At 37.5% G+C, this 14,898-nt stretch overlaps 5 protein-coding genes across 8 annotated transcripts in view; 2 read left to right on the forward strand and 3 right to left on the reverse strand.

Annotated features, from left to right (window-relative positions):
- Positions 1-14,898, forward strand: part of LOC129579073 (glutamyl aminopeptidase) — a 56,485-nt gene that overhangs the window by 14,752 nt on the left and 26,835 nt on the right. Inside the window, exons 1-3 of one of the 4 annotated variants that reach the window (XM_055468657.1) lie at positions 12,698-13,674; positions 13,764-13,833; positions 13,934-14,809. The exons of 1 other annotated variant lie outside the window; for it this stretch is intronic. The gene's annotated coding sequence lies outside the window, so the exon portion shown is untranslated. Of the gene's footprint in view, positions 1-130; positions 780-11,564; positions 11,672-12,697; positions 13,675-13,763; positions 13,834-13,933; positions 14,810-14,898 lie in introns of those variants that run through there. 2 more of the 4 variants (XM_055468660.1, XM_055468661.1) reach the window with 2 other exon arrangements.
- LOC129579086 (uncharacterized) lies at positions 779-3,653 on the forward strand. Its single transcript, XM_055468728.1, has 5 exons — positions 779-1,415; positions 1,541-1,829; positions 2,051-2,283; positions 2,466-2,692; positions 2,827-3,653. Exons 1-5 carry the CDS (start codon positions 912-914, stop codon positions 3,476-3,478), a joined length of 1,905 nt encoding a protein of 634 aa, XP_055324703.1. The 5' UTR covers positions 779-911; the 3' UTR covers positions 3,479-3,653.
- On the reverse strand, positions 3,639-7,035 carry LOC129579094 (uncharacterized). The gene is made up of 7 exons (XM_055468743.1): positions 6,007-7,035; positions 5,512-5,928; positions 5,259-5,406; positions 5,028-5,168; positions 4,719-4,957; positions 4,419-4,639; positions 3,639-4,348 (listed from the first exon to the last, which is right to left on the reverse strand). The coding sequence occupies exons 2-7, from the start codon at positions 5,707-5,709 to the stop codon at positions 3,679-3,681; spliced, it is 1,617 nt and encodes a 538-aa protein (XP_055324718.1). The 5' UTR covers positions 5,710-5,928; positions 6,007-7,035; the 3' UTR covers positions 3,639-3,678.
- Positions 7,415-9,896, reverse strand: LOC129579090 (uncharacterized). The gene is made up of 7 exons (XM_055468733.1): positions 9,321-9,896; positions 9,140-9,246; positions 9,033-9,076; positions 8,807-8,944; positions 8,476-8,714; positions 8,184-8,395; positions 7,415-8,093 (listed from the first exon to the last, which is right to left on the reverse strand). The coding sequence occupies exons 1-7, from the start codon at positions 9,771-9,773 to the stop codon at positions 7,433-7,435; spliced, it is 1,854 nt and encodes a 617-aa protein (XP_055324708.1). The 5' UTR covers positions 9,774-9,896; the 3' UTR covers positions 7,415-7,432.
- Positions 10,442-13,100, reverse strand: LOC129579092 (uncharacterized). The gene is made up of 5 exons (XM_055468739.1): positions 12,642-13,100; positions 12,109-12,391; positions 11,759-12,000; positions 11,549-11,641; positions 10,442-11,466 (listed from the first exon to the last, which is right to left on the reverse strand). The coding sequence occupies exons 1-5, from the start codon at positions 13,098-13,100 to the stop codon at positions 10,711-10,713; spliced, it is 1,833 nt and encodes a 610-aa protein (XP_055324714.1). The 3' UTR covers positions 10,442-10,710.

Consider the following 14,898-nt stretch of genomic DNA (forward strand, 5'->3'; position numbering starts at 1 on the left):
TAACACGTCCATGTCAAATGAATCATGTTCTACGTGCATGGAATTACATCATATATATATATATATATATACAGAGTATGGGAACGATTCTGTGTGTTTGAGAGAAGAAAACGAAGTTTAAAAAAAGCAGTTTTCATTGATACACACACAAAGCATTCCATGTAAAATCTCTGACCAGTATCGGGGGCTATTAACTAAATTTCTCTCAGTGTGTTTGCTCTTTCATCGTATTAATACCAATACTCTCCATATAGCATTCATATTAGTGGAATAACAACAACACATCGATACCGGATCACTCTCATTTGAATCGCTAATTATGCAAATAAATATCAAAGCCATCGCATGTTTGTATATGCGGCTCATCGATGTAATCAATATGCTTGTACAATGTATTAGGCTAAAATAGATAAACTGTGTGTGAACGATTTGCATACGTGTGTTTGTGCGTGTTTGCATGCTTGTGTGCTTGTGCCTGTTTGTGTGTGTGAGTCTGATGAAAGCATTGCTGCAAACAGTACGTGAACACAGTTAATTCTTTTTAAATGGTTGTCGCCCAATACATTGCAAATTTTGATAGCCACATCGTATTCGGCTCGGTTGTTTTATCTCGCTCTTTCAACAGCCATTGAATTGGCAAAGTGTTTTGCTTTCAATTTTTCCTCTTTAAAATGCAGTTATGATCGTAGTGTGTTGCATTCGAATGTTCAAAACTACAACGTTGTCTCAGTGTTGATCGGTGTGCATTTTTAGTTACTGTCCATCAAAACATCGAACAGGTGGGAATTATTTACTACGGCACGTTTATAAAATTCTACATGGTTAAATATCGTCTTAGTTTTTGTGAAATTTTCTCTTTTTTTGTAAATCTCACATTTCCGTGGCTGTGTAAAACAAATAACTAAGACAAAATGGAAATAATCCGACGGCGACTATTGATAATCGCTGTCATTGGGCAACTTATAATCGTAGCCGCTGAAAGTGATGTGAAAAGGCCGAAAACGATTGCCGAATTGCAAGCAGAATATTTAATAAGTGAAGAAAAGCTGTGGCATAAAATCGACCAATTGTTAAGCGATGCGGAACACATTGATGAACAAAGGCTAAATGAAACCATGTTAGAAGCAGTTAACGTGCACCAAAATGTTTTCTTTGAAAATACATTCGAAAGCAGCAGCTACTGGCGATCATATCTACTGTTTGGCATTGACAATTTTCGTGGTTATTTATCAAATGTTAACACATCTCTGCTAGAACACTATCGGTATTTATACGATGAAGATGGGCAAGTGCGTTTCAAACGATGGAATGTTTGTATTGACCCAGGATCATTCCATAACCTAACAGCCAACAGAAATGGTTTATTCGATCTGACGATCAATCGGAAAGATTCCATTTTACAACACATTCAAACTGTAAGCTAATTTGTATGGGTCATATGAATCATGTGGCTCAAACAAATAAATTTGCGTACCATTCGTGAACATAAACATAAACTAACCGCCTTTCAAACTGTATGTATGTTATTTGTTGACAATAGGAAGCGAAATGCTGTATTCGATACGTAAACTATGTTATATCGGAAGCTCAATTAGTACGCGAATACTATGCAAATGTTGGCAAAGCAGTCCTACGGAGCTATGCCATGCATCAGCTGGCTCATATGCTGATGTCATTGATAGTGCGAGAAAATTCGCATGCCACAGCGAACGCTGAACGGAAGCTATACCTAGAACGATATAACGAGTTCAAGCATACCATTGAAGGTATGCTGACTGCATCCAGTCTCGATTTATGGAAATGCAATCCGAACCCATATCTGGACAGCCGTAAGCATCTTTCGTTTCCATTGATCGTTTTAATTAAATTGCCAAAATGAATCACCTGCTGCACCGAAAATTCCGCAAAAATGGGACTCAATGTCAACGCCAAAGCCAACGCAAACAATATTGCAAAAGTTTTCAATGTCTATCTCTCTCTCTATCTCTCTCTCTCTCTCTCTCTCTCTCTCTCTCTTTTCCTCATTTCATTCTATTTGTTTAAATGACAGGCACATACTACACATCAGTCACGAATTTTATGCAAGGCTACATTGATAATGAGATTAATTTGAATGGCGAGCAGCGTTGTGATGGAACATGCAGCGATTTCAAGTTGACCAAAAACCATTACGATTGCCAAAATGGCACGTTGTGTGCACACAGTAATTTCGCTCATGCTCGCTGTACGGGTGACATATTCGATTGCAGTGTGATTGACTCGGATGGAACTGCTTGTCTTGTGGTTTGTTTCAAATGAATTTCATTTTGAAAATGTGATCGTTTTTGCTGTGAGAATGAGCCTAAGAATGTCACACTCACCACACTACTTTTTTCTGTCTTGTTTCTACTTTTATGTTTGCATTTTTTTCGCTCTCTCTTCGTTCAAATCATTTAATGCGGTGCTTTTGTTCCAAATACACTCAGAAGGATGAGTGGGAAAATCGACGCTACAATTATGTGACATTTAGAAATGGCTCAACCAATGGTCACAATGTGTTGTGTTTTAAAGCCGAACAAACGGAGCTTGCGACGAGATCGGAACGGATATCAAATGAATGCAGTAATTGCTTCTGCTACTGTGATGAACCGGGACAAAAATCAGATCGTTATTTCAGTTTGAAAGATGTGACATCCGATATCGGTGCCAACAAGTAATTATTCTTATTTTACTTCATTTCCATTTCGTTGGATTGATATATATATATATATATGTATGTTATTTATTTATTCTGGTTTCTTTTCATCCATGTGACGACGTCGTGTTTTTTGCTGGTGGTTTTTGCAGAATTGTAACGGGTATCGCGATAAAAAAAATCAATCGTGTCATCCAACTCACTATATCAGAGCGTGAATTGTTTGCATTTGGCAAAGTCAATGACACATTGAAACGTACGCAAATCTGGAAGAATAATAGCATGGAATTTTTGAGTGATGGCCAAAATGATGTCGACTATTTTACACTGACACGAGAGCATCGATCAATAAATTTGGACACGATTTTTTTGCCATTGAACAAAGTAGTAACCGGAATAAGATTTAAAGCTCAGGATAACATGTTAATAATCGAAATTCGCGCCACAGACTTCGATTACGAAACGGGAATGCTCACAAATTTGGAACATAGCACATGGATCAAGCATACGGATAATCGAATCAATGAGCACAGAGAAGAAATAACTATTTTCGAACCGGATTCGCCTACACGAACGACCAACATTCAAGAGAGATTCGATTCCAATAATAAATTCATTAGGTTCCGGTCAACCGATATAAAAAAAGACTTATCACAGCTAACTATTCCGTTTTTTGAATCTGTGCCACTAGAAGCGAGTGAACCACGTCCATTGTCCGGCGTTGGACTCTATTACAAAGGTGAAAATGGATTCGGTGGCTATATAGCTGTAAAACTTATTAGCTACGACCGTGGAACAATTTGACATCACAGAACCTATAAGGAAAACGCAAACGTTTGCTTGGAAAGTACGGAATATTGCGATATGAATATTTTTATTAGACCATCTAGGTCATTCGCTTTGCTCAAATATATTATTAGACTCAACGAAAAAAGTGGAAAAAATAAAAAAAAAATACATGAAATTTAAACCAGATAAATTCATGTTTTTATTCGTTAAACTGTTCAAAAGTTATTAATTGGCGTTATGTCTAAAGATGCATCAAACACAATGAGCTTCGCAGCGATAAAACCACCATATCCGAATTGTGTTTTATAGTATAATCCCACGCCAGCCAGCGGTTTTTGCGATTCGACAAGATGCGAATCGAGGAAGGGGACAGTGCTTTGTGAAGCATCATTCATGTCGGTGGATTGAAAGTTGATATAATGATTTTTTCCATGAATCGGTATCGATTTTTGCTTTGACCGAGTTGAACGATCCGGATACTGTAGTTCGAGTAGCTTTTTTTCCGTTGAATTCTTGTTATAAAGCCATTCGCTGCGCTGAATATCGATTAGTTTACCAGTTTGATAGTTGAAATTGGTGACTCGCACTTCGAGACGTATATGAGAATTGACAACGCGAAAACGCACGCCCGTAACAACTCGAGCATCATCAATAACTGTGTCCAAATCAATGGATCGATTAAACCATGACAGTGTATGATAATCAACGCCCTCTTCAACATCATAGTCATCAATTGAAAATTCCTTGGATGTCCGCCAAAAACTTTGATCCGCCATATTTGTCACATCTATTTGACTGAATGTTCCATTTGGCAACAATTCTCGTTCCGAAATTTTCAACTGGATAATTCGATTGACTTTTGTGAAGCCAACACCAGAGATAACTCTAAATCAAAAATGAATGGCATTTTCAGTTTTGTTTTTTTGTATTTGGGCAAATGCATTTTGTCACTTACTTGTTCTCATTTGTATTTGAAACGACAGACCGAAGACTGAAGTATCTGTCGGACTGTATGCCCGGTTCGTCACAATAGCAAAAACAATTGCTGCAATGAACAAACCAACTCCACCACGAATTCGCCCGAACGACATGTAAACGATTGCAATTGCTTTCGCCACCCAACGCACTTCCATCATCGTACTCGAGAAAGTTGTAGCGTCTAGCAGAGCTTTCCTCCTATTTTCAATCAAAGTAGAGAAAAAAAAATGTGTTTGAAAACCATTGTACATTTGGTACGAAAGTTTGAAATAATTACCGCTGGGCATATGTTGAAGCTACTATCCAAATGTCGACAGTTCAGTATGGTTCCATTGCAAATGAGTTTCGATTTCAACAATGGATCGGTTAAATGGTCGCAAAAACTGTCTTCAGCACAATGGTAATGCTTTGTTTCGGTGTATTCCTCACAGGTTTGTTGGCATTTGGCTTCAGGATTTAAATTGATTTCATTTTCCACAATTCCTTGATAGAATCTCGTTATTTCGATGTACGAATCTATTGAAAAACAAAATAGATTTGCAAACACACACACACATAAACATTGAATATTTGAAGCGATATATGCCTGGATCATTGAAATCATCTGGGTCGCATGCCCATACCGCTCGGCTTGCGTTTTTTAGCTCAAATATCACGTAGTTCTGAATGGTGGTCACATTGTATGTGAAACTTTCACGTAGTTGGTCAGCCGGGTCATTAAAGTTGCCTGAACAAAGCGCAAAGAATTTTGGGAAAATATTCCGAAGAGTTCAAGATGAATGAGAATTCCTGCTACAAAGTTATTATCCTTACTTACCGAGATCATTAACTGTTTGGACCATATAAGTCATCTGAAGCAGCATATAACATTTCAGTAGTGCGGCAAGGATTTCAACGTAAAATTCGGCTAGTGCTTGGTTCTCCGACAGCACATTCACAACATCCTTGTGGCAAACTTGTGAATTCTGGAAAATATCGAAAAATCAAATCAATGAATGCCTCTGAAAAAAACAACAACAACAACAACAACAACGAACAGCATGGGGAATACAATTTCGCAAGGCAATTACATTTTTTATGAACATCCAAAAGGCCATATCGGTATATTTGCAAAGCGTTGCAACCATTTTCGGCATATTTTGTGCAATATCTTTCATCATATTCGGCAGATACTCGTATTGGTTATGGCTCAATATTCGTTGTGTATTTAGTGCAGTGATATTGATATGTTGGATGCTGTCTACAATACGCCATATATGCCGTTCCATGATTCGATTTCCATCCGAAATTGTTCGTTCTTGTTTCGATAGTGCATCGAATATGCCGGCTTCACCAAAATTATTACCCAAAAACCTTTCGTGCACCTCATAAATATGGACCAATGAATCGTCGTTGCTGTGCACATTTGTTGAACGCACCAAATGCCATAAATTTTTCTCGACATTCAAATAATCCTGCACTAAACCATCGATGCCACTGCCAACAGACTGCGAACACAATAAAATTTTCACAAATGCAATCAAAACTATGCAATTTATTGAGTTAGACATTTTGCTTTGCCTCACATTTGGAACTGAATAGCAGGCACATAAGTCAGATTACACACTATTTACTACAATTATTAACAGAAACTATTTCCAACAGAAGTATGTACATCGCACATGAATGAAAAAAAAAAATTATTGCGTTAGAATTATGTTTGGAGACAGCACACCGAAAGAAAAAACTGAATAGATAGAAACTTATCGCTTGTTGCATTCATTCCCATTGTACAAATAGATTCAATATACGCCTGCCAGCATGTATGTACAATCTATCATTTTTCATTCTTAAACTAAGCCGATCCATTTAGAATAAATGGAAACGAATGGCAGCATGAAGTCGCATTAATGTTGATACAATGATGAAATGGAAAAAGTTGTAATTTTTTCTCATTCTGTCTTCGTTTATTTTTGGGTATATGTACTTCGACAAATTATCTTGTTTATTTATTATGTTCAGGAACAATGCTGATAGTGAACACTTATATACCATACCAGAATACTCATGATTTTTTTTGTCGTATTTCTTGGTTTTGCTCTCTGTTCGACTTATAGACACTGAGCGTTGTGAAGCGAAAAACACCAAAATGATTTCAATAGAAACTGAAAAACACATTCTTATCGCAATAGTTTCACAGAAAAATGGAAAGTTTTGTCGGTGTACGGTAATAATTTTCATACGAGAGAAAAATGGAGAAGACGTTGCAATTTCAAGTGACATTACCAAAATAAATTCCTATTGCTTATTTGCATATCAAAGGAAGCACACTCAGACTCAGAATAAGTTCCATCGTGATGACTCTGCGCTCTCCTGTACATACAATACAATACCAAATTTGCATTCAATGACATATAGGAATTGCCATATAAACACTTGTTATCGTTTTTTTTCTTCTGCGATTTTCGGGTGCTGCAACAAAACAACCAAACGTATCGTGCATTTTATGTTTGTTGAGCGGAAATACTACTTCAAAAATACTGAAATTCAAAATAATATTTTTGTTTGTGTGGTTGTTTTGACACAGACAATGACAAACATCGCCATGAATATTCAAAGATACAGACAAATTTGCTCTCAAGCAAGCTGTTAATCGTATGCAATTTACTGTTTTTTGATCCGTGTAAAATGTTGCAGGGAGAATGAATTAAAAGTATATCGATACAATACAAACGGTAAAGTGTTTTCTTTTTCGCGAAAAAAATCCCATTCATTTATTTTAACTTAAATGATACAACAACACTTGAGTTGCAGTCTACAATGGTTGGTTTATCTCGTGCCAGAATAAATGAGTTTGCCTTTGAAATCATGCCCATCGGCGCTATCTTTGTTTCATCGTATGATTTATGGCAATAATGGTAGTTAAATTAAAATGAGAAAATGAATCAATCACTCTCGTTTGTTTTATTCTGCTTTGAAGTTGAATGTAGCGCGATTTTACGGTTGTTTAAGCTAAATGATGGATTCGAAATTGTAAACGACAAGTTTTGGTGCGATTACACCGCCGTTTCCGGGCCTTCCTTTATAATAAAGTCCCACACCACTGAGTGGCATGGGTACGATTGGCTCGACTTTCTGAGTTTCCAAATAGGGTACGATTGTTTGCGATGCATCAGAATCTTGGTCGGTGGGTGTAAATTTCACATATGAATCTGGTATGTTATTGATTATTGGATAACCGTGCAAGCCGACTGGTTTTGGCTTGTTCAAATAGATTTCCAATCGACCGCCATTGTCATTGCCGTGCCAAGTGCTGTTTGCCAAATTCATTAAGGTACCGGTTTCATAATCGAATTCGGTTGCTCTCACTTCCAAACGCAAATGCCCTTTGAACAATGCAAAACGAACCCCAGTGATCACATGGCCTTGCGGAACGATAATTGTATCGAAGTTGATCGATCGATTTTCGTAGGTAAGTGTATGGTAATCAATGCCTTTCTGAATATCCGGATCGTTCAAGCTGAGCTTTGGGTGTGATCGTGACCACTGGGGAAAATTATGATGAAAATAGTTATTAGTCGGTTTTAAGCGGCCAAAACCCAGTAATTTTCGCTCTGAAATGACCAATTCTATTATGCGATTTGGTTTTGCGATATGAATGCCGGTAACGATTCTGAAGAAAAGAAGAAATAGGGAAAAAAAAACACCACATTGAAATTTGGTTTGTCACCCGAAAATGATAATTTGTTGCATGACATCTTACTGGTTCGCTTCAATGTCGGAGACCACATTACGCAAACTGAAATATCTGTCGGATGCACTGTCTGATTCGTCGCATATGCAGAAGCAATTGTGACATCTATAAAACCAATCTGTCCAAGATTTGGTTTCGATGCCCTGGGCACATCCACCTTTGTCGCCCAATTGCCGACCATTTTCATATTTCAAATATTTATAGCGTCTCATGTCAACGGTCTGAAAACGATATGCAGTTTATCATAATATTGAATTTCATTCCAAAAGAAACGAATACATCATCGCCATCTATCACTTACCGACGGGCATATTTCCAAATCCGATCCGATGAATTCACAGTTCCTCAAAATGCCTTTGCATTTGTTGATGCGTTGATTCTTGATCGGAAGACCGCAAGGGGTGTCGTTGTGGCAACCATACTGTCGAGTTAGCCGATAGTCTGCACAAGTATTTTTGCATGTATGTTCCCTATTGAGGTTGATTTCATTGTCAACAAATCCTTGCAGAAACCCAGTTATCATCTCATATTCCGTTGACTCTAGAATTGGAAATGACATGACATCCAGGATTAATTCCAAAAAAAGGAGAGTGAGAGGGAGTTGATTGAACTGCAATCATATTTTGCCGCACCAAACACATAATTATCCGGACTGCATGAGTACACGTCACGGCTTGCATGCGAAATAACCTCTTTGATGCTTGAGCGTAAATTGTTGTTATGCTCCATGACTGTAAGATGCAGGTTCCTCGATTCATTTCGGTATTTGTCTACGGATTGAAATTAAACAATTTGATTTTTCCACTTCAATGAATCTAATTAAATATATGGTTGAAAATCGCTTTATGCCGCACTTACCAGTGTCTCGAAGGCCAAGTATCATGAAACTCAACTGCACAACCCTAAATATGAAAAAAAAACATTGAATAGTTCAAAAAGAAACGTATTAAAGTCACTTCTCTTACATGTATCCGCGCAAAATGCTCGTCTCAACATCTTTGTACACTTCAACCAACATTTGATGTTCCGACTGGTAGTTTGTTGTGTAATGTTGCTTACAAATCCGGGCATCCTATCAGAATGGGTATCAAACGAATTAGTTTATTGAATGCAGTCGGGAAAAAAGGCCACCTAAGAATTATGTACTTCATTTAAATCACGCCACAAATCGGATGAAACTGAAGCCCGGCTGATTTTTTCAATGGCATCGGTGATATTCTTTACACGATGGCTGCTCGCAAACCGGATCAATCCACCATAATCGCGTGATTTAATTATGTTGTACACATTGGTCGTTGTGTCGTTGAGAAATCTCAAGCCATTTGTCAGCTCCAAATCGACGCCAATTCGATTCCGTTCAATGATGTTTTGAAATAAATTTTCATTTAATCGAATCTTGTGCTCATTGTAAATCAGCTCCAATGTGTTTTCCGTTCGACGTTCAATGGCCGTCCACAGAGTGTCTTCCACTTGAAAGTATTCGGCAATCGATCGATTAATTTGTAATTCTTCGTAGAGTGGCCGAATGTGTGAGCTGCCACCACAAATACTGTATAAAATCACAAACAATTTCAATAAATTCAAACGATGTCGTGACATTTTTTTTGCTCTATTTTTGTTGTGCTGTTGTTTTGTAGTTGTGTGTTTTTTGAAACGTTTTCAATGATACTGAATTTTCGTCTGACTGTGACGCGATTGCAACATACGCTAAACCAAAATAAACAAAATGATTTACAATCGAAAATGAAAAAAAAAATGGACTAGAAATCAAAAACCTCAGAATATTACAAGCGAGAGGCAGAAAAAAGGCCAGCAAAAGAACATTTAACCGATGCGATAACAACAAGTGAAATAAATGCATGAATCGTTCATGTGGCGGCTAATGGACAGTCAATTCGATTACAACATCGTTATCAATCAAACGCAAAGCACAAATACATTTTCGTTTTCTTTCTTTTCCGTTTATTTTGTATAGTTGCTTTTACGCTGCGCTCCATTTCGGCTATAATTCCATCATAGCGGCTATGCCGGCCAAACACATGAACAAATGAACGAATGAATGTCATCCATTGAATGGACGAACGAACGAACAAACCAATGACTAAATGCGATAGAGCATACAGTCACTCGAACATTCCTTGTACGGTAGATTCCAGCAGGGAACCAACATGTTCCCATGTTCATAGACTTTTTTTTCATCTTTTCATACAAGGCGAGCGGAATGAATGAAAGGGAAAAGCGAAATCAGAAAATAAAACATTGTTGAATTGAAGATAATTCCTCTTTCCGTAATTGATTATTCCTTTATTTAAAAAAAAAAAAAACTATTTACACTTGATATTTCCAGCGTCTTTATCAGAATTGTATAGTAAAAAGGCAAGTGATTCTTATAATTGAATGTCATTTCAGATGCAATGCATTTTGTCTTTTGTTGTTGCTGTATAAAACTGGCTGTGTATTCGAATACAATAAATAGAAAAATGTCAGAATGCTGATTTCGGTTTGTGTTAGCTTCCTCTCCCTCGGCCACACACTATCATTCGGTTGATGCTTCAAAGTTGTACAGAATAATTTTGGGTGCAATAAAGCCATGACTTTTGTAGTACAAGCCAACTCCCGATAATGGCATTTTCGCTTCGACTTTCTGGCCATCGATAAATGGAACAGTTGCCTGACTTAAATCGACTTTCTTGTGCGTTGGCCCAAAACGAATGTAATCATTCTCTTTGGATTTCACCATCGATGGCCCATTTGCTTTCGTTGGAATATCCAAATTGTCGGTATTTATTCGGTGTTTACCGCCATCTGGATTTGATATCCAAGCACTGCTCTCTAAATTAATCAATTTGCCAGTGAATGCATCAAATTCAGTAAATCTGACTTCCAGAATCAAATGACCTTTGCCATTCCTATTAAAACGCACGCCAGTTACAACGCTGCCGGCTGATGCTGTGATTGTATCCAAATTCAACGAACGATTCTCATAAGTCAGGGTGAAATAGTCAATACCTTCCTGCGATTCATTACTCTTCGGTACAAATTGTTCGGCCAAACTCCAGGCGTATTCAATGTGCGAACGGTCAACATTTCCGAAAGCGAACAATTGGCGCTGTGCGATTACAAATTGCACCACACCGTTTCGTTTGGTCAGCGCAACGCCCGTGACAATTTGATTTTTCTCAATATTCGAAACAACTTCCCTCAAGCTAAAGTACCGGTCAGAATTCATAATGTCATCACACAAACAGAAGCAATTGCTGCATTTCACGAACCATCGCACCCAAGCGTTTGCCTATTTATTCGAAATTGCATGCAAAATTAATGTTTAAACGCAAATTGAGATGGGAATGTTAATATTCGTGTTTCGTATTCACCTCCAATTCATTGGTGCAGGTAGTAGTGGCATTGCCGAGCTTCAATCCAGTGTTCGATTTAACGTATTTGTAACGTCCGCCAACATTGCCTTCCTATTGAACCAAACCAAACCAAACGAACAAGTAAGTGACAGCGAAAGTGCATTAAAAATCTATATTGGTATTTTTGTGAGTGTATGTGTTGAAGTGATTTCACAAAGTCTCTCTTACCGCCGGGCAAACCGAAATACTGTCATCCAAGCCATGACAACCTCTGACTCTGCCTTTGCATCCAATCATCGAGCGATTTTCTGGTCGAAGTCCAGCACAAAGTGTGTCCGAATTGCATGTGAAATGCTTTGTATTTTGATAATCGGCACATGTTAATGCACAACTCCCTTCGGCATTCAAATTAACCTCTGCGTCGATGTACCCTTGAAGGAAATTCGTGATTTGGTAGCTCACTCCCGGCGCTAAACGTGTACAATTGAAAAAAAGACAAACAAACGAAATTAGCACTGACCAATTTGAAATGTGTGTGCATGCATGTGCAATGTATAAAGTATATCATTTTAACGTACCGCTATAATCGAGTGGATCACAAGTCCAAACAACTCTGTTCGCCTGCTGCAATTTACCTTTGAATACATTTCGAATTTCGGCGTTCGTTTGACGAAAATGTTGTTCATAAATGAGAGATTGATTTCGAAAATCGCCGCTCTCGTGCAAATGCAAAATCATGTACGACAGCTGTGCTGTGATGTATGTGCGCAATGCAGCGGCTTGAATGTCTTTGTAGTATTCAAAGAGCACTTGATACTCTGATTGAACTGACCTCGACTGCAATTGACAATCCTGTGTTGACTGAAAGCGTGTGTTAATTTATGAGAAAACATTTTGTTGATGATAAATTCAAATAAATTCAATTCCTTGTTTTTCTTCTTCTATCTCTATCTCACTTTTTCGTGTTTGCATTTATGTGTGTGTATGTGTGTGTGTGTCAATGTACCTACTTGCTTGCTTTTCAATACAATATAAACGGAAATGCAAATGCAAATCTAAAATAAAAGTGTGCATTTCGACCGCAAGCTGAGCTCATTAAAATGGAACTTACGTTTTTCAGATTATTCCAGAAATCCGTTGAATTAATTGTCTGCTCGCACACTGATTGGAATGTTTTGTCCAAATTGATGCCGTCAAATGCCTTCATACTCAATACGGTGTAGTTACGATGTTCGAAAAATTCGCGTGCAATATCATGTGATGTTTCATTGATGGTAATTATATTATTCAATAGCTTGAGGTTATTGTTGTTCATATGAACATCATTTAGCAGAACATTTGATTCGCCATAATGTCGCTTCAGAAAGTCAGTGTGAATGTTGTAGATTTGTTGCAATGTGCTGTCCTCACGTCTTTCAATCACCTCCCATAGATTTTTCTCTGCTTCCAAGTAATCCTTGGTTAATTGATCGACTAAAGTGACATGCAACACTTTATCGCTTGTACTTTCAATGGTATCGATGGGCAAAACCACAAAAATACACAATATAAAATGACACAATCGCCTCATGATGGAATTATTGATATTGATTTTTTTTTTTCCGACTTTTTATTCGGAATTTTGCGTAAACTTCCAAACGCCACCAAATTGTCAGTGTTCAAACACAATGCGATGATTTCCAGCAAGGCGTTTGGAACAAAATAAAATTGAAAGAATTTCGTTTCGGGGGAAAGAAGGAAAAATTACTGTGCGTACGAAGCGAATACTCAACATAAACTATTTTTCTGGCGAATTAATTGGATGTGTTGAAGTGCGGAACGAATTCTTCAAAACGAAAAATTGTGTTATGAGTGTTGTCTATTCCTATTTTCTCTTTTTCACATCATTTTCTAATGATGATTTTCGTCTTTCTATTTCATCTTTTATTTGTTTTTGGAGCGATAATGTTTAATGTGCCCTGATTAAATTTTCCCGCAAGCGTTTCAGCTCTCACTTACACGAGAGAAAGAGTGAGCGAACATGTGAAAGAGAGAGAGAGAGAGAGAGAGAGAGCACTTACATCAGTTTGTTAAAGATGCTTGCGGTGTTAAGTAGTCACAGTGAGCGATGTATTGTACAAGACAGTAACACTATCGTCAAAAATGTGAGTAGATTCATTCGGTACAAGAGGCCAGATTATTGACATTAACTAGACCATTTCATGCGGTTTTTCTTCTTCAAACAATTGAATAGACAACGAGAGAAAGAGAGGAAGAGAAAGATATTCAGCAACAGCAGCATAAAGTGCCTGATCGGAGACAATGTTTGTGTTTTTTTTAAATTTCAAATGCGTTGCATTTAAAGGAATGCTTTTTATCAGCTAAGCGCAACGTAATCTAATGTACTGTCTGCTAATGTTTTAGTTGAACTGCCCATGCATCAGAACAGATTTTTATCAACCATAAAGGTCTTTCGAAGCATTTTAATTATGTGTGAATGAATGCGTGGTCGCATTTGTCCCATTGCAAAAAATTGATAAGACAATTTTCATCCATCCGGATTCAAGCGAAATCAGCACAAACAAAAACACAACAAATATGAACACTTTGTCGGCTTCATACCGTTGCTGCTATTGTTGTTTTTTTTTTTTTGTTTTGTGCTTTCGTCGCTTAACTCTACGGATGTGATTGAATGGAGAGTATGTTTCACTTGTGGTTTTGTACGAGAGACAAATGTGCCACGTCTACTGAAACAATTAATTTCATGCAAACATACTCTATCATCAAACTCATCGCATAGAATTAAGAGTCGGATAGTTAACCAAAGGCCATCCATATAAAAATTGCCTACGTCTGTGACCTGCTGAAATGCCGTAATATTCAATTAAACTAAATGCAACGAAATTAAAGAAATGGCAACTATGCATCGTTTGATCAAATTGAATTCCATGAATTGTGTGATGCGACCTTAGCCTGCCAATTCTATCGTCGTATTTGACCGCGATTCACACATAAACACATCATCGTCACCGTAAGTGACCGTAAGTTTCTAACCGATTCGTTTAATTTATATTATCTTTTGCTCTTTTACTGACTGCCACCATAGAATTCTGCATGCGATAAATCATCAAAAGCTGCGAATTCGATAAATCTTCTATGTGTTTAATTAAATATTTTTGAATAAACGATACATTGCGTGGTTGAAATGGAATTGGTTCTGAATTACTTCAGAATGAACACGAGTGCGGAACAAAAACCGCAAATTCAGAATGCTTCCGGCGGAGTAAATCCAGCGCTGAGGTAAAAAATCGTTTGCTTTGGAAAAATAAAAAGTGGATTTTGATAATTCAAATGTACAGCGAAAAAGAATATGTTGATGCATGTATATC

Source organism: Sitodiplosis mosellana, unplaced genomic scaffold, assembly GCF_009176505.1.
Source record: "Sitodiplosis mosellana isolate CC-2019 unplaced genomic scaffold, AAFC_SMos_1.0 Smas_scaffold_6226, whole genome shotgun sequence".
Classification (NCBI taxonomy): domain Eukaryota; kingdom Metazoa; phylum Arthropoda; class Insecta; order Diptera; family Cecidomyiidae; genus Sitodiplosis; species Sitodiplosis mosellana.